Raw genomic sequence first — 27,957 nt, 5'->3', positions numbered from 1 at the left:
TCAGTGCCTTCTTAATGAGCACTTGTGTGTTTGAAAAGACAATATCAGTATTTTACATTGGAGTAGGGGACCAAATTGGGGCGCCAAAAAGTTTATACCTATTTTGTTTTCATATTTTTAAAACAATGCAGGTTGATGAGCCAACCTTTTCCTTGTTGCCTCCATCCACTAGAGCCAGTGAAGTTATCTGTTCCACCAACGTTTCTCACTATGAACTCCAAGTGGAAATAGGTAATCATTCTGGATTGCACATAATTGACTCATCATTGTTAGAAATGAAATTGATGACAAAAAGATTACTTTGTAAGCAGGTCTCTCTTGTTACCCACAGCATAAAACTAAATGTTAATTGTGTCAGTCAAACGGATCTGTTAATCTTATCTGTCCTAAAACAGTAGCCCAGATTTTTTTCAAGATTACCTTCTAGAATTTTTACTTTTGCACTGAAGTACTTGTAGAGGAGGAAGACACTAAATAATCTAAGCATTTGTTATTTGTATCTTTATTTTGGGGAACTTCTGATCATTTGTCTGATTTAAACCAAATCATGTAAATCTTTTCAGTTACAGTCCTTTAACCAAATTACTTTCTTTTAACTTAAAACCTTGCCTAAAATCCCATTCGTAGTAGAAACTTTTTTCAGTTAAGTTTGGAACTGGCTGAGTTATTGTTTTTAGCCTTATACCTGTGAAAAGTTGCTCTGAGTATTCAGAAACATCTCTTAAATAATACAAAGAGATACTATCTTAGGTGCTAGGAATATAAAGCCATGTAAAACACTTGAGGAGTTCACATCCTCTCTGGGAAGACGAACATGAAAGATAGCTTTGTCTTATGCACTGGAAGGTACTATAGTAAAGTGTTCCCAAGTGTTATGGGAACAGAGAAGATGGAGCGTTCACCTGTGCATCTCGACTCTTCTAGGAGTCAGGGAAGATAGCAAAAGGGCTGGATCCTGAAGCATGAGGAAAAGTTTACTAAATATTCTAGTCAGGGTTTTTATTCAAACAACAAACAGTCCTGACTACTTAAACTAAAAGAATTTTTTGAACAATTTTGCTAACTCACAGAATCATTGGCTAGAGAAATGGGCTTGGAAGAAACCAAGACAAACTATGTGACTAGAACTGTAGCCTGGGTCACAGCATAAGAGCAGCCTAGTTAATGTACACTAGTAGGGTACTTTAACCCCACTAGATGATGTTGGGCCCCACTGGTGAGTTCCAACTTAACTGAAAAAAGTTTCTACTAAAAATGGGATTTTAGGTAAGGTTTTAAGTTTTAAGTGTGGGTTCTGACTGCCTCTGCTGCTTTTGTCACTCACTTCATCCTCCATTGACCAAGCTTATGTCATTGACCCTCCCATGCCCAGGTCAAGGTGACCAAAAGAGAAATAAGGATTTGACCTTTTCTAAAATAGCACTGGTGGAAAATGCCCCCAAATTAGAAAGGACTTTTCAGATGGTGTCAATCCAAAAAAGGTAAAAAAATAATTTACTCGAATAGGTGATTGAGGAAGGACTATCACATAGCTGCTCTGTGCCTAGACTCAGGAACATAGGGCGAGTAGGCAGTAGGAGTAGGTAAATCTGAAAAAGGAGGCTTGGAACCATTGTGAAAGAACTCATATGGGGGATATATATATAGAAGTTCAGACTCTCTCTGTCAGCCCCGCAACGTACCAACTTCATTACTCAGTGGATTTAAGGAAAGGTTTGGAATTTATCGTCTCTACTAGAGAGACATTGTGGAATAGTGATGATGATAATAATAGCATCTAATCGGCATCAGGCTGAACATATTATATGTATTTTTTCATTTCACCCCTTTAGCCCTCCCATTTTGCAGATGAGGATACTGAGGCTCTGAGAATTTAAGTAATAGTCATACAGTTAGTGATTTGAAAGCAAACTCTTGTGACTGTAAGGTCTAAGCTCTCAGCTGCTGCACTGTAGTACCTTTCTTTTGATAAAATGTTGAATTTAGAAGGACAACTGGCAGCAGTTCCAGGCAGCAATTTGGAAGATATAGTATATCAGGGATTTACAGCCAGAGTATCATCCTCATCACCTGAGTCTTTTTAAAAATTGCAGTGCCTATATCCCATCACAGACCTCCTGAATCAAAATTTCTGGTGAATGGGAACTAGGCACAGGCTTTTGAAGTAGTTCCATCAGTAGTTTTGGTGCATGTCCTGATCGAGAATGCAGGGCATAGTGAGGAAGTCACTGCATCTATCCAGAGAACAAGGACAGGACTTGAGCTAAGGCAAGTGATGCTTGTCGCTGGGGAGGAAGGGATGAATTTCAGATTAACTGCATTTCAACAATAAAAGTGACAGAATTTGGTGACTGTGGAGAGAGGGAGGAAACTAACATTTATTAGGTGTCTATTAATAGATTACCATTCTAGGTGTTTTTAGTTTAAAAACTGACAACACCAAATGCTGGTGAGTATATCAAGTCACTGCAGTACTTACTTATACGTGGCTTGTGGGAATGCAAAGAGGTTCAGCCACTTTCAAAAACAGTTTGACCGCTTCTTATAAAGTTAAACGTACACGACCTAGCCATCCCACTTGCAGGTATTTGCCAAAGAGAAATGAAAACATATGTCTACTTAAAGAATGGTTTTGGCAGCTTTATTTGTAGTCACAAAAAACTGAAAACAACCGAAGTTTATCAATTTATGAATAGATAAAAATAAATTGTGGTATATACATATAATGGATTATTACTCTGCAATAGAGAGAAATTAACTACTGAAACACGGAAGAATCTCAAAAGCATTATACTAAGTGAAAGAAGCCAGACACAAAAAACTGCTATGATACTACTTACATGACAAACAAAAATCACATCAGTGGTTGCCAGGGACTGGGAGTAGGGGATTGCTGAGTAACATTCCATTGTTTGAATGTAACAATTTGTTTATCAAGTCACAATACTAACCATTACAATAGGTGTGTAATGGTATATTGTGTTTAATTCCTACTCCTCTATTTTGAGCATCTTTTCATGTGCTTGTTGGCCACTTCTGTGTCTTCTTTTGTGGCTTACCTATTTAATCTTCTGCCTAATTTTTAGTTGGGATGTTTGTCATTTATTATAGAGCTATAAGAGTTCTTTATATAGTACTCTGTGTGTAAGTCTTGTCAGATATAAATATTGTTGATACTTTCAATCAGTGGCTTGCCTTCTCATTTTCTTAACAGTGTTTTCTTGAAGAGCAAAAATTTTTAATTTTGATGAAGTCCAGATTATCAGTTTTTTCCTTTCGTCATTAACACAAGTTTTACGTCTGATTGTAGGAAGAGGATTTGACAACTTGACTTCCGTCCATCTCGCACGGCATACTCCTACAGGAACACTGGTCACAGTAAAAATTACAAATCTGGAAAACTGCACTGAAGAACGCCTGAAAGCTTTACAGGTAACAATACAAAAAAAAAAAAAAAATACATTTAATTTAATGTCTATTTGAGGAGATTACACCTATAATTTTTTTTTTCACAAATTAGTAGTTCTGTTAGAGAAAGGTAGATTTCTTTCTTCTAATAAACATGCAATTACAGAAATGGAAAGAATACTTGGAAGCCAGATCCATGAAAGAGCAAATATATTCAAACTTTGGTAACTACTATAAGTTCCTTCAAATGAATATCATATTTGGAACACTGGTCTGGAATTTATTTAAATACCCCTCGTCAGTCCAGTCACAAATAATCGTATAGGAAAATAGAAAAAACAAAAGCAAACAGTTTCCTTTTCTTCCAGCTAAGTAAAACTAGCTTCTGAATTGATAAATTTTAACAGATTGCATTTCAGGAATATTATAATACCATTTCAGTTGTCACTAATCATTTTTGATATAATGAGGGAAAGGATTTTGTTTTGATATTATCCCAGTTGTTTAACTATTTATATGTGCACATGTATATTGCACAGAAGAAGACTGGAAGAAATTATACTGAAATGTTAACAGTGGTTCTATGATTTAATGTTAGAAGTGACTTTTATACTCATATTTTAATGTATTTTTTAAATGTTTCTATCATAAGAACACAGTATAGTTATTGACTGTGACCTCTGGAGTCAGACTGTCTAATAAGTTCACATCCTACTTTCGTTAATTATGTGCTTTTGGACAAGTTTTCTAACTTGTTTCTAAGTATCCTCTTCTGTAAAATGGGAATTATAATGTCACATACTTTGTGTAGTGGTTGTGAGATTTAAAGACATGATAGCACTAAGAACAGTGCTTAGTACTAATAAGCTCCATTATTGGTACTAATAAGCTGCCACTACTGCTGTTATCTTCATAATGAGGAAAAAGGTTGGGTTTTGGGGGTTTGTTTTATTATTTAAATCCACTTTATTGTTATTTACTTTTCCCTTCTTTTTTTTTAACATCTTTATTGGAGTATAATTTCTTTACACTGGTGTGTTAGTTTCTGCTTTGTAACAACGTGAATCAGCTAAAAAGGTTGTTTTTAAATGTCTTGTCTCTGTGTTTCTATACTAGAAAGCAGTGATTCTATCCCACTTTTTCCGGCATCCCAATATTACAACTTACTGGACTGTTTTCACTGTTGGCAGCTGGCTTTGGGTTATTTCTCCTTTTATGGCCTATGGTAAGAAAACTCATTTTAGGTAAAATAATTCATGGTTTAGCCTGGATGCTATAATTAAGGATGAGTGTGATCTTTGATTTATGATTCACTACTTTTAATTTATAAATCTGATGGCCAATTCTAGATTTCATGATATATTTTTATATCTGGTTCATGTTGAATTTTAGTTTTCAGAAAAAAAAGTAGAATGGGTCTCATGATCATTGAAACCACCACTGATTGCTTCTCCAAGAAGTCAATCCTTTGAACGAGCTGTCTTTTTCCCTTCAGTTTCCTTCCTCTCTCTCAGTGGAGAACTGCTGTTAGTCTTCAAGCAAAAGTAGTTTTTCTGCTTGTGCATACCATCCCTATCCTTGTTTCTCTGCATTGTAAACTTATTTCACTCTATTGTAAACATGTGTGTGTGTACCTGTCTCCTTCACTGGATTTGAGCTTCTCGAGGGCAGGATCATGTATGTATTTTTCATTTTGGTATCCCCAGGTGCTCATAAGATACCTAGCACAAGTAGTGTTCAGTAGGTGTGTTGAATAAATAAATGAATGGATTCTAGAGCTTTGATTTTTAGGATAGCTTTTGTGAATTGCCTGTGGATTTAAAATATATATGTTCTCACACAGTATGTACTTTTTTAGTAATATTGAATATTGTTAATTCACTTTCCTAATCTCTAGCATGTCATTAGAAAAGTCTTTTTAAAGATTGGTGAAGGAAAATTACCTTGGCATAAGAAAGTGGTTAGACTCTAAAATGTAACACGTGTGCATGCGAGCATGTGTGTGTACGTGTGTGTGTGTTTATGGTTGATAAGGACATTTAAAACATAGCTAGAAGCAAAAGCACTTTCAGTGTTCATCTAAAGATTTCAGGGGTTTCTTTCAGGTTCAGCAAGTCAACTCTTGAGGACTTACTTTCCTGAAGGAATGAGTGAAACTTTAATAAGAAACATTCTCTTTGGAGCAGTGAGAGGGTTGAACTATCTGCATCAAAATGGCTGTATTCACAGGTATTTACTTATTTGTATTTTACAAAGTGAAAGAATTTGAGAGGAAGAAGTCTTTTAGGGAGCTTTTAGGAAGGAGCAGTTGAGTGTTAGAATGGAGGATAGGAAACTTGCAAATGAAAATTGAGGGAGGGAGGGACCAGTAGGTATAGTAGATGCTTACATTTTATAGTTCATTCACCAGAAATGTTCAGACCACCTCCTCTGTGCCAAGTGCTGTGCTCCGTGCTGGGATGGAGTGCCTGTCTTCGCACAGCTCAAGTCCCAATAATGAGGGTTACAAGAACCTATCTGTTTGGGGTATAAGCTGTGGGGAGTGGGATCCTAGTTAACTCTTGTGTTTTGTTTTTTCCTTAAGCAAATAAAGAGCTGCTTTATCTGCTTTTCAGTTTTATGTCATGTTTATATCATATACAGATTGTAACTAAACCTTTGATTTCTTAAGTGTTCTGTAGCACTTTGAGATTATCATACTAAATATCAGTTCTCTTGTTGCCAAACTGTACATGCAGAAGTAATTGGCTGAATGTTAAAAACAATGCTGTTCTAAGATATATTGGGACTTTGTTTTCCTTTTTAATTAAGTTGCTTTTAAATAAGCTTGTTTTCTTATTGTTTGTTTCACCTCAAAGCTTTTTTCTTACTGTTTGTTGTTTCTTAGCAGCATTCTGGTTAACTGAGGATTTCTAGCAGACAGTATTCTAATTAATCAAGGTTTTATTATACTTTACCAGACTATTGGCCATCCTGCTCTATTAGTTTCCAGTTTCTGTGTTTAGGATGAAAAACAAGGCTCTTTTATAATTGATTTGATGAAGGAAAATTTTACATCAGACATATCTTTATAAATTTTGTTAATACCATGAGAGGCTATCTTTTATTGGATAATATTGCATTTAACTTTAAATTATAACTTCTAAGGAGTATTTAATTTCCAAGGGAATACATGGATTTATTCTGACCAGATTTTTATCCTTTCTTCATTGGCCAGTTTCTTAGTATTTAGGATTGTTTCTTTTTGTTCTAGGAGTATTAAAGCCAGCCATATCCTCATTTCTGGTGATGGCCTAGTGACCCTCTCTGGCCTGTCCCATCTGCATAGTTTGGTTAAGCACGGACAGAAGCATAGGGCTGTGTATGATTTCCCACAGTTCAGCACATCAGTGCAGCCGTGGCTGAGTCCAGAACTACTGAGACAGGTCAGGTGTGGCCATTGCATTGGGTTGTCTATGCGTCTTAAGTGTCTTCTGAGTTTGACTAAAGGACAGTTGTGCCCTTATATTTGGATTGATGAAAGGCCTACTGCAAGACTTTTTAAATTCTTTCTTGTCAAAATTATTGTTAGGAATTTTTAAATGTATACCAAATATTAGGTATATCTTGATTTCTCATGAGTTTTTTCCATTATTATTCACCACCCTTTATCAAAAAAGCATACGTATGTAACTTTTTAAAGGTTATTTATACTAAAGGACTTCAAATTAATTGTTCTACAGGATTTACATGGATATAATGTAAAGTCAGATATTTACAGCGTTGGGATTACAGCATGTGAATTGGCCAGTGGGCAGGTACCTTTCCAGGACATGCACAGGACTCAGGTAAATGCTGCTAAAATCCCTGAACTACTTTCCTTCCCTTACATTCTATATAATTTCTTTTAAACATCTTTGCTGTAGACTCTTAGGACCTTTATTGTTGTTGTTAATGCTTTAATATTTTGCCTGAAAATGACTGAAGGAAATTTTTGTTTCTTTTAGATGTTGTTACAGAAACTGAAAGGTCCTCCTTATAGCCCATTGGATATCAGTATTTTCCCTCAGTCAGAATCCAGAATGAAAATTTCCCGATCAGGTGTAGACTCTGGGATTGGAGAAAGTGTACATGTCTCCAGTGGAACTCGCACAGTAAATAGTGACAGATTGCAAACACCGCCCTCAAAAACATTCTCTCCTGCCTTCCTTAGCCTGGTACAGCTCTGTTTGCAGCAAGATCCTGAGAAAAGGTAATATTGGTCACTTCTAAATAGCATAAAACATCTGTGTCTTGTATTTTATAGAAGTTTTGTGAGATTTCCTTCTTGCCAAATTCAAATCTTTTATCAGTCTTTTCATCAAAAAACTATACAGTAGCCTAATCCAGAAAATACCAGTGCTAAAAGCAAGTGGAGACAATGAGCAAATGGGAAGAATACTAGATTGGAAGTCAGAAGGCTTGGGCTTCAGTCTCAGCTGTATCATTTCCTAACCAAGTCACCTTGTAAAAATCAGTTAATCTTTCTGGACGTTAATTACTGCACTTATGTTAAGACATTTTAGAAACTTCCAAGCAGTACAAGAGTGTTAGTTGCTGTTATTACAATAATTATTATCACAGATAACTAATGCGTTAGCATTTTGGAAATAAGGTGTGTGTCTTTTTAATCTTTTTTAAGCCCCTTAATGCCTAGTATAGTTCCTTATAATTAGTAAGTGCCTAATAAATGTTAAGTCACAGACTAATTGAGGGTTATCTCTAGAATTAATTCTGCCCATTAGTTAAGGTTGAAGCTAAGAATTGGGCTTCCTTACATATATTTTTTCCTTTTAATTTTTGTGTATTGAGTTTTATAGCTCTAAACCTAAGTTCTAACATAGTTTACATCAAAAAAATCTACATTCTAATATGAGGTCTTTTTTAAAATAATTTTTTCAAAAAAATTTCAGGCCATCAGCAAGCAGTTTATTATCCCATGTTTTCTTCAAACAGGTGAGCTGATCTATCTTTGTTGTCTAGATGTTTTTTAATACTATTAAAAAATCACATCATTTTGTTGGCTTAATGGGACAGTTTGGTTACTAAGATTCTTAAATAATTTTCTTACAAGGTAAAGTTAAAAAGAAGAAAACGTTTTTGGTAGTTTAATTATAGACTTTCTAAAATATTTCCATTCTGCAAAACAAAATGAGTAAAGACAAACGGAATATCATCATGTGTTACTTTATCCTCAGCTTATATTTTGATTAACTTAGAGACATTTTATTTTTCTACATTGGCTAGAAATGATGTAAGGGCAAAATAATTCTGATAAAAGTCAGTTTATTTGGCTGTTACTTCTTGTTTTCGGATAACCAGAATCAAAGGCATGTTTAAGTGAAAATACCTAAAAACAATTTAAACGCATTTAACATGATTTCTTTAAAAGTTATTATTTACTAAAAAAAACTAATGTATTGAATTTATGTACCAACAGCCTTATTTTGAGTTTCTTTAACAGATGAAGGAAGAAAGCCAGAGTTCAATACTTTCACTGTTGCCTCCTGCTTGTCACAGGCCATCAACAGCACCACCTCCAGTGTCACCTTGGACTGAGCCGGAATGGGATTTTCCTGATGAAAAAGATTCAAACTGGGAATTCTAGGGCTGCCAAACCCTTTTATGTCCTATGTACTTGACACTTTCTCCCTGCTGCTTTTTCTTCTATATTGCTAGGTACAAATACTAGAATTATACTTGAAAATACAGTTGGTGCACTGGAGAATCTATCATTTAAAACCACTCTGTTCAAAGGAGCATGAGGTTATAGCCCCTTTGGTTAGCTCAGAGTGCTGTTATAACTCCAGGGAAACTTTGGAATTATTAATCTAACTACATTTAGTGTCATCTGTTCTCAAAATTTTTTCCCAAGCTGTGACTAACTATTCTTTTTGATTTCTCAGTATAATTTTTGAGCCAGTTAAATTTTTCAGCATTTTGCTGCCCTCAGGGGAATGAGCCCTCAGAGGACATTGCTTCCAAGTACATTTTTTACTTCCAGATTCTCTAGCCTTTTTAATCAGCTATTGTTAAACCAACAGGCTAGTTTATCCTGGCATCAAACCTGTTTTTGATAGAAGGGAAAATGTTTATACTTTCCCGTTTTCATGTGTTAATAATACTTATGGTAATATCAAACTGAGCCTCACTCACATTAAATGATTCACTTGAAATATATAGAGAAGTTGTAATTTGCTTTTTTTAGTTGTTAAGGGGCTAAAGTAACACTTTTCTACTTATGTAAATTATAGATCCTAAATTTATGCGCCCCGTGGGAGCTCAATAAAGATTTATTCAATTGAGTTTATACTTAATAATTTTATTTGTGTGGTTTGACAAAGCTAAAACATACATTCTAATTTGTTTTGCCAAGGAAAGCTCTTTCTCAAACAGATTTATTTATATAACCTGTTGAATTGGGGACAGCCTGGTGTTTGATTCAATGGAGGCAGATTTTCCAGCCCTTTATATGATTATTCTTGCTCCTGTAGGAGATCCAACTTACAAGGACATAGAGAACTTAATAGTTTTACCTTATTAGCAAAAGAGATATGCTGTCTCAAAAAGAATATGTAGTTTGGACTGTGATAAGTTGGGATTTACCTCAATTAGTAGATTTTCTTTATTTGCACACTCTTATTTAACATTACACTAAAAATTATTTTGAAATGATTAAGACTTAAAAATGAAAACCAATGAGACAGTAATATATAGACTAATAGTCTGAAACACAAATCTTTTCATGTTTATTGGCCAGCCCCCCTCAAGGATATTTGGGTTACTCCATCAAGCAAGCCACAGACTTGCCAAGGTGGAGGAGAGAAAGGAGATAAGTGCCAGTGGAGGCACTGAGATCACCTGTAGTGGTGGGGGCTGTAGCTCATTCCACTAACCTCCTCCTTCTCATTTCCCCTCAGCAAGAGAAGCTCACAGGAACCACAGAGGAGGTGCTCTCAAATATGTGTGGAGAGTCAATATGTGTACTGCAAAGTGGGACTGTGGAGGCCGGGAAACAGTGCCTCTCAGGTCCACTGTGTTAGGGTTCTCCAGAGAAGCTGAACCAGTGGATTTTTTTTTTTTCAAGTATAGTTGATTTACAATGTTGTGTTAGTTTCAGGTGTACATCAAAGTGATATATATATATATGTAGGTATATATATTGATATATATATCTATATAGAGAGATATATGGATATAATCACATGTTCTTTTCTATTATAGGTTATCAGATATTGAATATAGTTCCCTGTGCTATACAGTAGGTCCTTGTTGTTTATTTTATATACAGTAGTGTGTATCTGTTAATCCCGACTCCTAATTTATCCCTCCACCCACTTGCCCCTTTGATAACCATAAGTTTGTTTTCTGTGTCTGTGAGTTTGTTTCTGTTTTGTAAATAAGTTCATTTGTATCATATTTTAGATTCCACATATACATGATATCATATGATATTTGTCTTTCTGACTTACTTCACTTAGTATGATAATCCATACACACACACACACACACACACACACACACACACAGAATAGAAAGTATTCCACTCAGCCATAACAAAGAATGAAATAATGCCATTTGCAGCAACATGGATTTTTTATATATATATATATATATATATCACATCTTCTTTATCCATTCATGTCAGTGGAAACTTAGGTTGCTTCCATTGTCTTGGCTATTGCAAATAGTACATTGGGGTGCATGTATCTTTTCAAATTAGAGTTTTCTCCAGGTATATGCCCAGGAGTGGAATTGCTGGATCATATGGTACCTCTATTTTTAGTTTTTTAAGGAACCTCCATACTATTCTCCATGGTGGCTGTACCAATTTACATTCCCACCAACAATGTAGCAGGGTTCATTTTTCTCCACACCCTCTCCAGCATTTGTTATTTGTAGACTTTTTAATGATGGCCATTCTGACTGGTGTGAGGTGATACCTCATCGTAGTTTTGATTTGCATTTCTCTAATAATTAGAAATGTGGAGCATCTTTTCATGTACCTCTTTGCCATCTGATTGTCTTCTTTGGAGAAATGTCTATTTAGCTCATCTGCCAATTTTTTGATTGGGTTATTTGCTTTTTTGATATTGAGCTGTATGAGCTCTTTGTATATTTGGACATTAAGCCCTTGTAGTCATATTGTTTGCAAATATTTTCTCCCATTCTGTAGGTTGTCTTTTCATTTTGTTTATGGTTTCCTTTGCAGTGCAAAAACATATGTTTGACTAGGTCCCATTTGTTTGTTTATGCTTTTATTTCTTTTGCCTTGGGAAACTGAACATTGCTATGATTTATGTCAGTGAATGTTTTGCGTATGTTCTTTTCTAGGAGTTTTACGGTGTCATGTCTTATATTTAAGTCTTTGAGCCATTTTGAGTTTATTTTTGTGTATGGTGTGAGGGAGTGTACTAATTTCATTTATTTACATGCAGCTGTCCAGCTTTCCCAACACCACTTGCTGAAGAGACTGTCTTTTCTCCATTGTATTGTTGCTTCTTTTCTCGAAGATTAATTGACCGTAGGTGTGTGGGTTTATTTCTGGGCTCTATTCTGTTCCATTGATCCATATGTCTGTTTTTGTGCCAATACCATGCTGTTTTGATTACTGTAGCTTTGTAGTGCTGTCTGAAGTCTGGGAGAGTTATGCCTCCAGCTTTGTTCCTTTTCCTCAGGACTGCATTGGCAATTCTGGGTTATTTTTGGTTCCATATAAATTTTAGGATTATTTGTTCTAGTTCTGTGAAAAATGTCATGGGTAATTTGATAGGGTTCACATTAAATCTGTAGATTGCTTTGGGTAGTATGGCCATTTTAACAATGTTCTTCCAATCCAAGCACATGGGATATCTTTCCATTTCTTTGAATCATCTTCAATTTCCTTTATTACTGTTTTATAGTTCTCAGTGTTTAAGTCTTTCACCTTGGTTAGGTTTACTCCTAAGTATTTTCTGCTTTTTGATGCAATTTTAAAAGGGATTTTTTTTTTTTTAGCTTTCCCTTTCTGATAGTTCATTGTTAGTGTAAAGAAATGCAACAGATTTCTGTATGTTAATCTTATATCCTGCTACCTTGCTGAATTCGTTTATCAGTTTTAGTAGTTTTTGTGTGGAATGTTTAGGTTTTTCTATGTATAGTATCATGTCATCTGCATATAATGACAATTTTGCCTCTTCCCTTCCAATTTGGATATGTTTGATTTCTTTTTCTTATCTGATTGCTGTGGCTAGGATTTCCACTACTATGTTGAATAGAAGTGATGAGAGTTAGCATCCTTGTCTTGCTCCAGATTTTAGTGGGAAGACTTTCAACTTTTCACTGTTGAGTGTTACGTTGGCTGTAGGTTTGTCATAAATAGCTTTTATTATGTTGAGATATGTTCGCTCTATACCCACTTTGGTAAGATTTTTTTTTTCTCTCATGAATGGATGTTGAATTTTATCAAATGCTTTTTCTTTATCTATTGAGATGATCATGTGGTTTTGTCATTTCTTTATCACATTGATTGATTTGCATATGTTGAACCATCCTTGTGACCCTGGGATGAATCCAACTTGGTCGTGGTGTATGATCTTTTGTATGTGTTGTTGGATTCAGTGTGGTAGTATTTTGTTGAGAATTTTTGCATCTATATTCATCAAAGATATTGGCCTGTAATTTTCTTTTTGGTAGTGTTTCTATCTGGTTTTGGTATTAGGGTGATGGTGGCTTCATAGAATGACTTTGGGAGTGTTCCCTCCTCTTCAGTCTTTTGGAAGAATTTGAGAAGGATTAGTATAAGTTCTTCTTTGTATGTTTGGTAGAATTCCGCAGTGAAGCCATCCAGTCCTGGACTTTTGTTTGCAGGGAGTTTTAAAATTACAGATTCTGTTTCACTTCTAGTGATCAGCCTGCTCAAATTATCTATTTTTTTAACACATAAGGAAGCATTTATTTGAGGTTTAACATGAAATCATACAAATAAAATTTGTATAAACAAATCCACATTGAGTCATAACACAGCAGAAGACAAAGTTAAAACGAATTGGCGGCTATATACAGTTGGACAGAGTTGTGTCTTGTACACTAGAAAGTCTTCTATAGAATAATCATCTTAGATCAACAGAAGACCAATCTTCAATGTCATCCTGCAAGCAATCTCCTCCTGTTTTCTTCAATGTCCCCTTGTAGTATGGCTGGCAGTTGTTTTGGTGACTGCCACCCTCTTGAGATGCCTTGCCATAAGTGCTTTCTTGGGCACTGTAGTCTGCATATCCTTGTCCGTATCCGCAGTTCCTAGTTATACCCAGAATAATCATAGCAGCCATAGCCACTATAGTTTTGATCACCACCATAGGCGCTATTGTAATTTCCATATCCTTGATCATAATAATTATTACTTGGTTCCAGTTTTGGCCCTGACCTCAGTCACGACTCCAGCACCACCTCACCCACCAGCTACAGCACATCTTCTTCCTTTTTGTTGTTGCCTGTATGTGCAACTTTGATTTCACACTTCCCAGGACCAATTTGATGATAACTGCTTACTAACAATTTCTTAACTGGCTCTTTGTATATGTAATAAAACAAAATCCTGTTATTTGCTTTTGTATCCATGGGAAGTTCAATATTTTCAATCTCTCCAAAGCCTCCAAAATATTCTTTAATTTGTTCTTCAGAAGTATCTGGGCTCAGTCCACCCACAAAAAACCTTTTGAGGGGTTCCTTCCCTTTTAAAGCTTTGACCTTTTTAGCGTCTAGCAATTTGCCATCCAGTTTGTGTTCTTTAACTTCCAAAACCTTATCAACACTAGCAGCATCTTTGAAAAGCACAAATCCAGATCCTCCTGATCTTTTGGTGACTGGATCTGTTTTAATTGTGCAGTCTACAACTTCCCCAAATTGAGACAAATATTCAGTCAGATCTTTCTTAACTTGTATCCCAGCTCAAGCCTCCAATAAACATTTTACTGTCATCCTGCTGATTCTTGCTCACGTTAATCTTGGATCCCTCTCCGAATTCCTCTGTGTTACTGTACTGATATATATCCTCCATGGTGGCAGAATTGTTGGCTGGTGGGTGCTGTCACGCAGTCTGAGTCGTGGCCGCAACAATGGCAGAGCATTGTATGGAGCTGGATTGAAAATGGCAGCGGACCCTAATTAAACTTAAAAGCTTTTACACAGCAAAGAAAGCCATAAACAAAACGAAAAGAAAACCTACAGAATTGTTGCAAATGATGCAGCTGGTTTTCTTTTATACTTGAGTTCAAATTTTTGGTTTTTGTGAATCTTTTGTATGTTTTTGATTTGTGGTTACACTGGTTTTCAAGTATGTTAACTCATTATTGTGTCTACTTGCTTTAGACTGGTGGTCCTATAAGCTCAAACACATTCTAAAAAATCTACATTTTCTTATTCCCCTATTTTATGACGTTGATGTCCTGTTTTACATTTTCATGTTTATCCTTTTGCTGTTCATTGTAGTTATAATTGCTTTCACAAAATTCTTTGATTTTTTTTTTAATCTGTGTACTGGCTTATTCAAGTGGTGTACAATCATTTTACATACTTGCTTTTCCGTATTTTGATTTTCCCTTTCCTATGGGTTCTTGCTTCTTTTCTATTTAGAGAAAACCTTTCAATATTTCTTTTAGGGTAGACTTAGTATTGCTGTATTCTTTTAGTTTTTGCTTGCCTGAGAAATTCTTTAATTTTTTCTTCTATTCTAAATGATAATCTTGCTGGGTAGAATATCCTAGGTTGCAGGTTTTTCCCTTTCAGGACTTTGAATGTATTTTGCTATTCCCTTCTGGCCTGCAAGGTTTTTGTAGAGAAATCAGCAAATAGCATTATGGGGGTTCTTCTGTAACTACCTCTTTGTTTTTCTCTTGCTGCCTTTAGAATCCTGTCTTTAACTTTTGCCATTTTAATTATGATATGTCTTGGTATAGGTCTGTTTGGGTTCATCTTGTTTGGGACCCTCTGTGCTTCCTTTATCTGGACATCTGCTTCATTAGGTTTGGGAAATTTTCTGCCATAATTTCTTCAAGTACATTTTAGATCCCCCTTTCTCTTCTCCTCCTGGGATCCCTATTATGCACAGCTTGGCATCCTTTATATCAGCCCATAGGTCTCATATGTCGCTTTCTTTTCTTTTTTTTTTCATTTGTCTTTCAGCGTTCTGTAATGATTGGGTGATTTCCATTATTCTATCTTCCAGATCACTTATTCATTCCTCTGCATTATTTAGTTTGGTATTTTATTGCCTTTAGTTTGGTTTTCATCTCAACAATTGAGTTGTCTAATTTTGATTGGCTCCTCTTTATAGTTTCTATTTCCTTGTTACAGTGATCTGCATTTCTATTGACAGCCTTTCTTAATTCCTTCAGCATTTTTATTACCTCCTTTTTGAATGTGGAGTCTGGCAGGCCGGAGAGGTCTGTTTCATTGTTTGTTCTTTCAGGGGATTTTTCTTCTTTTAATTGGGAGTGTTTCCTCTGCTTTTTCACTTGTATTTCTTTGACTCTGAATTTAGGGGAAACAATTATCTACTGTGGTCTCAAACGGCTGTTTTTATGTGGGAGCATCCCTGTGTAGCCTCCATGAGTCCATTATTTTTGGTGTGAGGGCTGTTTTTTGGTATGGATGCCTGCCATGTCTTTCCTCAGAGTTAGCTGGCCATCATCCCCTTGATATGGGGTATGATTGGTGGTGTGATGACCAGAGCTTGCACTCGATGTTGGGCAGGGCCTCCTCTGCTCTGTGGTTGTCACAGCCCTATCGAGAGCAGGGTCTGCTTGCCAGTTGTTGGAATAGAAGCCCCCAGATCCAGTTCTAAGCTGCACTGTGAGGTAGGTGGGATTGGAGCACTCCCTCTGGGAAAGGAGCTGCGCCATATTCCTCTCCAGGGGCTGTCCACTGGGACGGGCACTCTGTGCCATCACCTGTTACCTAGTGCATGTGCTCACAAAATACACTGTTGTTGGCACTGCCCTCGGCCCTGCCTCCGCTGTGAGAATGCTGGTAATCAGCTCAGATTTCAGCCCTGCTTCTGCTTGTGTGCACCCACAAAACGTGCTGCTCCTGGCACCAGACCCGCCTCAGCTGGGGAATGCTGGTAATCAGCTTGGATGTCCCTCAGGCACTGCACTCACAAAGCCACTGGTATAAATCCACTGAAGTTGCGTACCCGGACCCGTTGTAGGAGTGGCAGTAATCTGCCCAGATTTCAGCCTCAGCAGCTGCATGTCTTGGGCTGGGAAGTGCAGTGAGGTGGCAAGGACTGTCTGTCCTGGTCTCTCTCTCTCCTGCCTGCCGCAAACTGGCTGCTACACTCTCTTCTGAGCCTCTGAAGCTCCCTATCTGTCCCCTCTGACCTCCTAGCTGGTGAAAGGGGTTCCCAGGGTGAGGGAACTTTTTCCCTTTCACAGCTCCCTCCGAGGGGTGCAGATCCCATTCCAATTACTTCCCCCCCCTTTTATCCTACCCAGTTTACATGGTGATCTTTTGTGCAGCTTTGGTTGTATGAGATCTTCTGCCAACGTTCAGTAAGTATTCCGTGAGAATTGTTCCACGTATAGATTACTTTTATATATTTGTGGAGGAGGTGAGCTCCATATCCTTCTATTCTGCCATCTTGATCTCCATCCCCCCAGTGGATTTTTTAAATAAGGAATTGGCTCACATGATTATAGAGGCTGACAAATCCCAGATCTGCAAGGTGAGTAGGCAAGCTGGAGACCCAGGAGAAGCAGTGGTGTAGTTCCAAATCGAAGGCTGGCAGGCTGAAGACTTAGGATGAGCTGATGTTTCAGTTCGACTCCGAAAGCAGGATAAAGCTGATATCCCAGTGTGAAGGCATTCAGGCAGGAGGGATTCTCTCTCGGGAGGATCAGCCTTTTTCTTCGTTCAGGCCTTCAACTGATGAGGCCCACCACATCAAGGAGGGCAATCTGTTTTTTCAGTCTACAGACTTAGATGTTAATTTCATCCAAAAATGCTTTCACAGAAAGACCCAGAATACTATTTGATCATGTAACTGGGCACACTGTGGCCCAGTCAAATTGACACAAAAAATTAACCATCTCAGTAGATATTGACAGCCTCACCCTGAGAGTGAATGCCTTAAGTGTTGCACCATAGGCTCCTGGCATGCTATATCAATTTTTTTTTATCACTGTTGTAACAAATTACCACAAAGTGGTAATGACTTCAAACACCACAAATTTATTATCTTACAGTTCTGGAGGTGAGGATTGTAAAATGATTTGGCAGGGCTACGTTCCTTCTGCAGGCTCTAGAGGAGAAATTTCTGCCTCTTCCAGCTTCTAGAAGCTACCTGCCTTCTTTTGCTTCACGGGTCAGCATTACTTCAGCTTCTGTTTCAGTGACCACACCTCTGAATTGACCCTTCTGCTTCTGTCTTATAAAATCCTTTTGATTATCTTGGGCCCACCCAGACAATCCAGGATAGTCTCTCCAGCTCCAGATCATTAATTTAATCATAGCTGCAAAATCTCTTTTGCCATGTAAGGTAACACAGTCACAGGTTCCTGGGATTGGGATGTTTGTATGTTGGTGGGGGAGGGGTTATTATTCTGCCTACCGTACATGGCTAATCTCATCTTGGTATCTGCTTTCTGAAGGATCCAAAGTAGCACAGCCACCTTGGCCAAAATGACCTCCCATGAGTTTCTATAGTACTTTCCCCAACAACACTTACACAACTCTACTATAACTACTTCTGTGTTTATGTCCCTGTAGACTGTGGACTCCTTGAGAATACTGTCTTATTCACGAGAATGTAGTTTAGCAAAATGTTTGGCATATTAATTTTATTTCCATGGTAGGAAATTTTTGACCATGTCACAATATTACTGTTAAGAGTTTAATGAGGCAAAGTGACTTGAGATTTCCATCTAGTAAATATTTCCTTCCTTTACTGCAAGCTAGATCAATGGTTTTCCCCATAAGTACTGTTGGTTAGTTGCCTGTTAGCTCTCAAATCCGTTTCTCCACTTTTCCTCTGCTCTGTTTCACTGGGAACTACATTTCCCATGCCCCCTCACTCTCTGGTTTCCAGCGAGGCAATAGCAGGAGATTAGAGAGCAGGATGAGAGAGAAAAAACATAGTTATTTCTCACCCCCTGCCCCACTCCCCTGTTTCTTGTGGTGTCTCTGTCAGTGGCTGTATCTTCTTTGTATTCTGGCTCTAGGACACTGGTCACACCACTTCTTCCTGATGTCCTATCTGAGGGGCGCTATCACTTTCTGCTCTTGCCAATCTCTGGATTGCCACATCATCCCTTTTAGTTTCTTAGCCTTGGTTCCATCACCCATGAAACCAATTCCCTGTGTTCCTTCTACTTGAAAGATCCAGAGGTAATTGTGCTTTCCCAGTCACACTCTGCTTGATATATGTACTGGCAACTTTGAGAATTACTAGAAATTCTTGGTCTCCCCCCCAAAATTACTACCTTGATTATGGCATTAAATGAACGATCAGAAATTATGTTTTCTATCAGCCAATTCTATTTAAACTCCATAAACTTTATGATTTATGGTAGAAAAATGGAAATGGACAAAAATTCTATAAATTGAAATTCTTACTCCCCAAGAGTGAACCAAAGTTCAGCAAGATTCAAATATTGTATTTGATAAGAATAGAACCAATTCTCAAAAGTCTCTTAATTTAAATCCTATGCTGATTTAGCTAATTTTTAATGCAGTTTGTTTTATACAGTTTCTTCCTGAGTTTCATGTTATTAAAGAGGCTGTCTCATAGTTTTTTGAGTAAGCTAGAAAGTCACTTCAGTGTATTAGAAGCCTCAGGAATTAGTAGTATGAAACTTGTTTTTTATTATCTTTATAGTGTAAAAAGTTGTAATATCAGATGATATTGAAATTAATAGATGTTCTATAGGCCCAGGGAATTGCATACTGTTGAATCTAGAGCTGAAGAGTTAAAGTATATTCATAACAAAAGGCTGAACATACATAACTGCAAATAGATACTCTGACACTGGGTGGTCAGGGATAATTTAGGGCATAGCAAAGATTTGGAAAATCAGAGAATAGTGAAAAAGGGGAAAAGTTGGGAAATAAAACTTCACTAATGACTATGTATCTTTGAGGTTGTTCTCTAAGATTCATAAACAAAACACATTTACATCAAAAGTGTTTTTTTCATTTTAATTAAAACAAAATGGTTCTAACAAGATGGAATTTGGTTACTGACTTCTATCACACAAAAGGACAGATCTCCAAACCATTTTGTTAATTGGAGAAATGACATTCTGACTATTGGCCTCACACATCATTCTGAACTGTTTAACATCTGGATAATATCACAAATGAGCAAATGTTTTTCAATATACTCTTAATTTTTTTTTGGCTGCATTTTATGGATTTCATAATCTGGGATTGAATCATTTATATGAACTAAGCCTGCTGAAACCATTCGAGGACTTGTAAATTTTCCAGTGTAGCTTTCTTGTTTGTTAACCTCTGGAGCAGTATACGGTCTTGCAGAGCATTTTAACTGATCATGGCTATCATTTGGGCTCTTTCCTAAAAGGCTTGCTCTTGATTTTGCTTTTTCAAGATGCTTAAATGAAGTTACATATAAATCCTCAACTCTATCCGAACAATCCTAAATATTAAAATAAAAGATCAGGTTGGTGAGTTAGGTTTCTTAAAAGTACATTTTAGACTTACAAGGACTAAAGTTTGTAATATCAACAAAGAATGAGAGCAGTCAAATGTTTTATAGGCAGTCCCCAAATTCAGACCCTACATTCAATGCCTGCCATCAGATACTTTAAAAACCATACTTTAAAAAATCTCATTGTTTCAAAGGATCTGTTATTTCAAAAGGTATGCAAGATATGAGCTGAAAACCAGAAATCTTAGGGGACCTGTCCTCAGGGGTCAGACTCCTAGGCAAAGACAGCCCTCCTATAATTCTCCTCTTCTAAAATACCTCTTCCCCAACCCCAAACATAAATTATAAGCTCTTATATTATACTTTTTAAAGCATCCAAACATTCATTCTTTAAAAGTTAATAAATACCTTCTTTAATATTTATATACACACGCATACAGAGGTCAGCATCTAAGGATATGGTTATGTTTATACTAAAATATAAAAAATTTTTGTGTACATTCTGAGACTAAACAAGTAAAATATTTAGGAAAATAACTGGAAGGAAATACACCAAAATAATTTTTTTAAATGATGGTTGTTTTAGGGTGGTGGGATTATGGGCTTAGTTTTCCTTTTCTCTTTTTTTTCAAATTTGTACAATATGACTATATTTTATTTAAAAAATGTAATAATCTACAAGTACCCATAAGAGGGTATGGAGTTATTAGTCATTTCTCAAATTAGTGTAAACTAGTTTCCTCTGCAGTTTGAGCAGTTTGTCCCTTAATGCTTTGCAGAGATGGCCACACCAAGGGAATGGGCCTGCTTTGATTTGGTGAGAAGGTGGGAGTAGATTAATAGAATTGGCAGGTAGGAGGAATTTAGGCAGGACTAAGAAGAATTACGGCAGCAAGAGAGAGAAGATTTACCAAGAAGGAGGTATGAAGAGTCCATATTTTTGCCTGGGTTTGCAAGTAAACATTCTTCCTTTTCCATCTTATATACATGGAAGCAATTAGGTAAGGGAATTATTAAGCAATTATTAAGGGAATTTCTGCTACATTGGTAACATATAATTTTTACTTGACAGTTGATATAACATTACTAGAGTGACAGCAGAAGGGCACGGAGACCCACACCACTGGTTATTTTTCTGGAAGCGCCTACAACTCAATTTCCCTGTCTTCTACTTTGATTGCTTTGGGAGATTTCCTGGATTTTAGAGAATCAAATGAGCGAGTCTTTCTGATGATCTGAAAAATGCCCTCTTACCACTCAAATTCTCTGGTGTCAATTTTACTAGAGAGAAAAGTTTAGGTACTGTTGGTTTGACAGAGGGAAGTAAATATAACTATCTCCCTTATCCATTCTTAGGATAAAGGTTCTGAGATCCTATATGATCCCATACCATATAACATAAACACAATCTCTTATTTTGTTTGGAAAAGTGATAATAAAGATTCCACTTATCTGAGGGAACTTCAGAAAGTCTTTGCTTTTCAAAAACTATGAACCCATCTTTTACTTCCTTTTCCTCGTCTGTACACACACACACACACACACACACACACACACACACACACACTCATTATTAAATTATTGAATTTAGAAAAGAGAAATACAAAGTTGAGAGTATGTTGATAATATTTACCCTGCTACACATTTGCTTTACTATTTACTAGAGGTAATCATTTGCTTTGCTGTGGAAAACAAATTCAAAGCAACTATTCTGAAATTAGATCTATTTTCTCATTCAAAGATAGTTATGCACATCAAATTATCAATATAATTTCATTTTAGAATTTGTGCGTTTTCCCAACTGTGGGTCATGCCTATCTATATATGCCAATAGAGAAGAGCAGTGTTTCAGAAAATTAAAATAAGCCCCTTCCATTCCTAGAGATTTTAACTTTGCTTTTGAATGGTTTATATAACGTCTAGTAGCAGATTTACCTTCCTAATTGTTTTATGTTAATATTAAAAATAGATATGAATTTCCATGTTTCTCAGCAGATGGCAGAGGGGTGGTGATGAGAGAGAAAAGAAAAGAGTAGAAGCTAAATTAAAATTTTACAATTCATAATTCAAGAGATTGTAAATTTTGCATATCTCTAAGGCTTAGCAGAATAACTGGCACATAATATGAACTTAGTTTGTTTTACTGAAACAAAGATAATTCAGCAATCTGCAAAAAGACTATATATTTATACTTATATCTGCATGAAAAGACAATCCCAGCCTTTCTGTAGTATACAGCCACTGCCAATGGTTTTACAGGTTGTGCCTGCACAACAGCCCCTGGCTGAGGGGTCAGTCAGGGCTGAAATAGCCAGTCTTCCGTAGACAGAGCTGTGTACCCTGTCCAGGCTGTGTCAGCCAGTAGAGTCGGCCTGGAGGAAAGAATGCTTTTTTTCTAATTCGTGATCTAGAGGGGGGTCCCCTTTATTTTACATAAAGGCACTAAGTGTGTTAACATTCCCTTGATTTTCTGATTGCCTTTGAATGAGGTGAGGTGATATTTGAATGTCAGAAGAATTTTTAAAATTTGGAGGTCTGTTTATCTTGGGGCAGTTAAGGTTACATACATACTTGCATGCAGACACATATACTCTAGATTATCTACAGAACTTTGCCAAATACAGAAATAAAGGACTTAGAAAAACATTATTACGTGTATAGTTCTTCTTGCAGTCCAATGAAGCAATGCCCTTGGAACAGATTTTCTTAGAAGAATTCCTGTGGTGGGCAGTGTGGTTGGTAATATACTATCTTGTTAAATGACTTTTTTGTTTGCTGACATGGTCTCTTTCTTTTTGAACCTTGGGCTTTAGATTTTCTCTCTTTAGTACTTCCGGGAAGAGGGATGGTTTTGAGTTTTTCTCAGCTATCAAAACTTTATATTTAAGCAATTGTGATTCAGGGACCTTTTGTTTGGTTTTATATAAAGAGTTTGTTTGGTTTTATATAAAGAGTTTGTATTTCTTCTTTGTAATGTGCAAATGTTACTAAATGTTGTTTTCTATAATTCTTATTTCCTTTCCATCTCTGACGATACTAGTCTTCTAATTTTGATTTCTCTCCAGCCTCTGCATTGAGGCGAGTTAGAGTATTACTTTGCCTGGAAGGAAAAGTGAGTTTGTTTACATATTCCTCATCTTGGCATCTTGGCATCTTGCAATTAGGAATTCTTGGATACGGTGACAGTACTGCTTCAGGTTTTTCCTGTACTATCAATTTATAGGTGTTATTGTGCTCCTTTTTGTCAAGGGACTTCATTTTCAGTGTCTTTTCAAAGCAAGCATTTGATTGAGTTATTTTTGATTTACCACTCCAACTATGTGGGTCTTGTATCTCTGTTTTAAAATCACAGTTCTCTGCTTGAGGAAACTGCATGAAACCGTGTTCTTTCCTTTGTTTCTTAGGCATTGTATCTGTAAGTCTTTCTGATGGCTTATTTACTGGAATTGCCTGGGTATTTTTGTTGGAACAAGGTTGTACTTTAAGTAAACTGAGTATTTTCGCTTCCTTAGGATAGTATCTTTTCTGTTCCTGAATTATTGATGGACTTTATTTAATATTCTCTAAGGAAAAATGTTCCTTTTCTTCCTTTTTGGTCAACTCTGTTTCTACAAGTCTATCTTCAGAAACCTTTTGTAAAGTGGTTTTCTGAGCAATTTTTGAATATTTATTTTGCTTTTCTGAATGGTCCTCCAGAAACTGATTTTCATCTCTTAAAGACAAATCTGGCTTTATACATTTTAATGGTGTGGAAGTAGAATTAACCAAATTTATATGCCGGCTTATCCCCTCTAATTGCCTTTCTGCGATTAGTCCTGATTTTGACAGTTTTTCTATAAAAAGGCTCTGGAGGTGTTTGCTTAAATCAGCTTTTAGATCTAAGAGTTCATTTTCTGATAAAGCTATAAGATAGTTTTGTAGAGATTTACTTAAGGGATATTTCATGTTTATTTCAAGCCTACTACCAAAACTCCCTCTTGAAATATCTTGTCCTAACTCATGAAAAGATATTGAGGCACTTTTAGCTCTTAGAGAAGATACATTTGAGTGTATAGGCTCAGATTCTGCGTCTTTAAATAAACTGTTGTCTGAAAGGTATTTTAGGAAATAGTTTTGGAGAATTTCATTTAAAAAAGATCTTAGCTTTATTTCCAAATGTTTATCTATGAAATGATGATTAAAATTATTTATAAAAGACATGATTTCTTTTACAGTTTCTGAATATTTCTCCAGAAAAATATTTTGCCCTTTTGGTTCTACTTTCTCATTCATCAAATACAGATTTTGATAGATTTCTGGTAAGTCCTCTTTGGTGATGTATCCTGATTCTGAAAGCCTTTCTACAAGGTAATGCTGGATATGTTTACTTAATTCAGATTTAAATTTTTTTATTTCTGACTCTGAGAGTTCTTCTAGAAATACATGCAGCTTTGGATTCAAAATAGGTTTTCTCCCCAATTTGTCTACTTTATCAAAATTCTCTTCGATTTCTTCAAGGTCTTCTGTCTGACTTGGAAAAGGATGTTCAATTAGTCTTTCTAATTCTTTTTCTGGTTGTCTGCTTTTAGACTGACTATATTTGAAAAAAACATTAAATATCTTTTTCAAAAAGGATTTTAACATTATTACATCAGAGTTATTAAGTTTACCCATTAGTGCGTTACTTAAATTTTCTAAAGTAGAACTTAGATCATTTTCTTCTCTATCAAGCCTCTGACCATTACTTGGCAAATCTGTTTTTTTATCTGGTGTCGACTGATATTTTGAATCTTGTGGGGATCTATTTTGGCCTTTGTCTATGAATTCAACTCCATTAAAAGAAGTGATTTCTTTGTGAATGATAGGTGTATTCTGCTCTGAAAGAGGTTCTGTTTTGCTTCTGATATCTGAATAATACTCTGTGGAATACTTTGGCTTTTCTTCAGCAAAAGCTGTCTCTGTATACAGCAAAAAACCCTTCTGGTATTCTTTATCTAATTCTATCACTTTCATTATCCCCAATTCTAAAAGAGTATCTACAGGAAATGCTTGTATTATCTGGCTTATAACAGATTTGGCCGGCGGAAATTCTATTTCATTATTGTTTTCTTCATAGTGAATTAGAACATTGGAAGGCGAACTCTCCCAAGCTGTGGGTAATTGACTCTGCGAGTTTATCTGTGTCTCACTCCATTCTTTCACTCCTCTCCCCAGCTCTGAGAAGACCGGTGCAGTAAATATTTGCTTTATAACATAATCATATACAAGGCTATTCAAATCTGGTTTGGAGCTAGATACTTCACTTTTTAAATGTTTCTTTTTGAAACTACTCTTTTTTTTAATTGGAAAATCTATCTCACCAGCCTCTAAGTGTTTTTCAGAGACAGGTTCCTTTTCTACCTCTGGAGAATTTCCTGGTCCACCTTCTGAAAGTGAATCTGTGGGAATATCTTTAATTATTTCATTTAAAAGAGACTTTGAATTTAAAATGCCTCCTTCTGAAAGCCAGCTATTTAAATCTTGAATTTTTTCAAATACTTCGCCTTCCAAACTACTTGGTTGTTCATCATGAAGAGCCAGAAGTGGAGAACTATGACTTTTCTTTCTTGCTTTGGTGTCCATAGAAACTTCAGGTGTAGAAAATAATCTATTTGAAAGGTCTTGCAGATTTTTACTTAAAATTAACTTGAGCACCATTGACTGTTTTAAATTTTCTATGTGGGAAGTAAGACTTAATGATTTTGAGAGGCAACATTTATTTACATTTACTTTTCCAGTCATTGATGATTCTCCCTCAAAGTTTGGTAAAGATACATTTGGTAGCCTTTCCTGTAACTTATTCTTAGTGTCTAAAGTCTTTATTGTGGTGATACTAGGATGATGGGCTAAATTATTCTTAGTGTCTAAAGTCTTTATTGTGATGATACCTGGATCATGGACTAACTTATTCTTAAGGTCTGAAGTCTTTAGTGCAGTGATACCAGGATCACTGGCTAACTTATTCTTAGTGTCTAAACCCTTTATTGTGATGATATCAAGATTATGGGGCCAGGTTTTATTAGCAGGGCTTGCAGTTTTTGAATGTGTTGGGTAAGGAGGATCTTGGTCTTCATACTCTATAACCTCGGCACTTAAAATATTTCTACATTTGAACATATCTTGGTCTTTCCTTTTTCTGACTGACATTTTGTTGTTTATATTCCTTAGAAAAGGATCAAAACCATTCTTGATGTTGAATTTCTGGAACTGTAATATTAAAAAAGAAAAGGTAAGAAATTTGGACGTATTTGTTTTAAATTTATAATAAAATTTTTAGTTAATTCTCTTTGAGCAATCTGCCAATTTATCTATTCATCTTCCTGACTTCTACAAAGAGAAAACCAACTTTAATTATTTTAAAATATTTGAAATTGGAATAATAATGAGAATTTTAATGCAAATTTTTCAAATTCCTAATTCTGATACTATGTTGTGTTCAAGAGCTTTTTGCTACCTGGAATATTTTTAAACACTTAAAAGGCACTCATCAATTGTTTGTTTAAGAACTCGATTTCCAGTGTTAGCTCCATTTGCTTAGACAAAGGCTAACATCAAGATCTAAGTCCTATCCATATAAATATTTTAGTAGCAATGTGGGTAATTTTTTTTTAAATGCAAAGCAAGCAGTAGATATTCCATTAAAAGTATCATAAATATTCTCTAAAGAGTGACTTGGGAACACAGATCATCTGCCTTTAAATCTGAGAGTTTTAACAATGATGATGAGTTCCACCTAGTCCTTAGCATGTTACAGTAGAAACTTGCTTTTTGATAAATATTATATATGCCTCAGAAATGGTAGAGAACAGTACAAAAAATTCTCAGTTACAGTGAAATGTCAGTGTAATAGCCATAGGCAGTTTTGTAAGCTCTGGGATCAGGCTATTCTATTATTGAAATAGCCTAGAAAATGAAGTCTCTTATTCAAACTCTTTGTTCATACAACTTCTCTATTATCCAATTAAAAAAAGCAAAATGTGAAATAATCAGCCTAGTATTTGTTTTAGTTCATATGGTTTTCAAATGCTAATTGATACCCAGGTGACAGCATAAGAATCCCTGTTTTTTTGTTTTGTTTTGTTTTTTGAGAAATACAGATTCCCAGGCTCCATTTCCATTCATTAGGTCAGAGGTGGGACCTGGGAATATGTATTTTTGTAAAGATGGGTGAGTGTTTCTACTAGGTAGTCTGGCTTTGGAACCACTGAATTACATAAAGTATTACAGAAACCTAGTATTTAAGTATAACTGATATTGGGATAAGAAAACAGTACTCACCTGATATTTTGGCTTGAATTCTATATATTCTGGTTTGAAAGATGGTGAAATGTATTCTTTTGGTGAAAAAGCCACCTTATAAAAAGAGAAGTTTTAATTTTAGACTGCTTGTAATAAAAGGATATTTCCCAAAATAATTTTGTTCCTTCAATAGTTATTAAAGATATTAAACATGTTAAAAACTAAATAAGTATTTTTCTCATAACTACCATAATTTGCATATAATCAAAAGAAATTTATATCAGAAATATATATAATCTTAGCTTCCCTGACACCATAATATTCACCCTATTGATGTGTAAAATCAAAATAATGCTCAGCAACTTTAAGCAGAAACAAAATTGGAAAAGAAAACAGAACTGTTAGAACAAGTGTAATCTAATTCTAGAAGGTTGTGAAATGCTTTAGATAATAAATAGCATCTGATATTACACTGAGATAGCATTTTCAATGACTCTCAAGCTGTAATTGTTAAATGGGTACTTACTGCCTAAGGAAACACTTAGTACTAAATCAAGGTGTACAGGAACAATTATAGAATCACAGAACCACTGACATTTTAGAGATGGATGACACTTTAGAGATAA

General features: G+C 35.8%; 2 protein-coding genes and 1 pseudogene across 14 annotated transcripts in view; 1 reads left to right on the top strand and 2 right to left on the bottom strand.

The window, feature by feature from the left end:
- STRADB (STE20 related adaptor beta) overlaps positions 1–27,957 on the top strand; it is a 93,988-nt gene that overhangs the window by 11,131 nt on the left and 54,900 nt on the right. For 6 of the 13 annotated variants that reach the window (XM_073807402.1, XM_073807398.1, XM_073807399.1 and 3 more), the window contains exons 4-11: positions 132–231; positions 3,311–3,432; positions 4,525–4,633; positions 5,514–5,637; positions 6,662–6,833; positions 7,131–7,235; positions 7,395–7,639; positions 26,261–26,321. In XM_073807402.1, the coding sequence (XP_073663503.1) occupies positions 132–231; positions 3,311–3,432; positions 4,525–4,633; positions 5,514–5,637; positions 6,662–6,833; positions 7,131–7,235; positions 7,395–7,639; positions 26,261–26,321 (1,038 nt within the window). Of the gene's footprint in view, positions 1–131; positions 232–3,310; positions 3,433–4,524; positions 4,634–5,513; positions 5,638–6,661; positions 6,834–7,130; positions 7,236–7,394; positions 7,640–8,339; positions 8,383–8,866; positions 9,732–26,260; positions 26,322–27,957 lie in introns of those variants that run through there. The other 7 variants (XM_019939125.3, XM_019939126.3, XM_019939127.3 and 4 more) reach the window with 3 other exon arrangements.
- LOC101320203 (heterogeneous nuclear ribonucleoprotein D-like pseudogene) lies at positions 12,552–14,804 on the bottom strand (annotated as a pseudogene).
- The window catches only part of C2CD6 (C2 calcium dependent domain containing 6), a 142,517-nt gene continuing 134,485 nt past the window's right edge, over positions 19,926–27,957 (bottom strand). The window contains exons 16-17 of the mRNA XM_073807394.1: positions 27,371–27,445; positions 19,926–26,299 (exon numbers count right to left, since the gene is read on the bottom strand). Coding sequence (XP_073663495.1) covers positions 23,624–26,299; positions 27,371–27,445 — 2,751 coding nt within the window. The 3' untranslated portion in view covers positions 19,926–23,623. The remainder of the gene's footprint in view (positions 26,300–27,370; positions 27,446–27,957) is intronic.

Source organism: Tursiops truncatus, chromosome 7 (genome assembly GCF_011762595.2).
Source record: "Tursiops truncatus isolate mTurTru1 chromosome 7, mTurTru1.mat.Y, whole genome shotgun sequence".
In the NCBI taxonomy this organism is placed as follows: domain Eukaryota; kingdom Metazoa; phylum Chordata; class Mammalia; order Artiodactyla; family Delphinidae; genus Tursiops; species Tursiops truncatus.
This window is presented reverse-complemented; position numbering and strand designations above follow the sequence as displayed.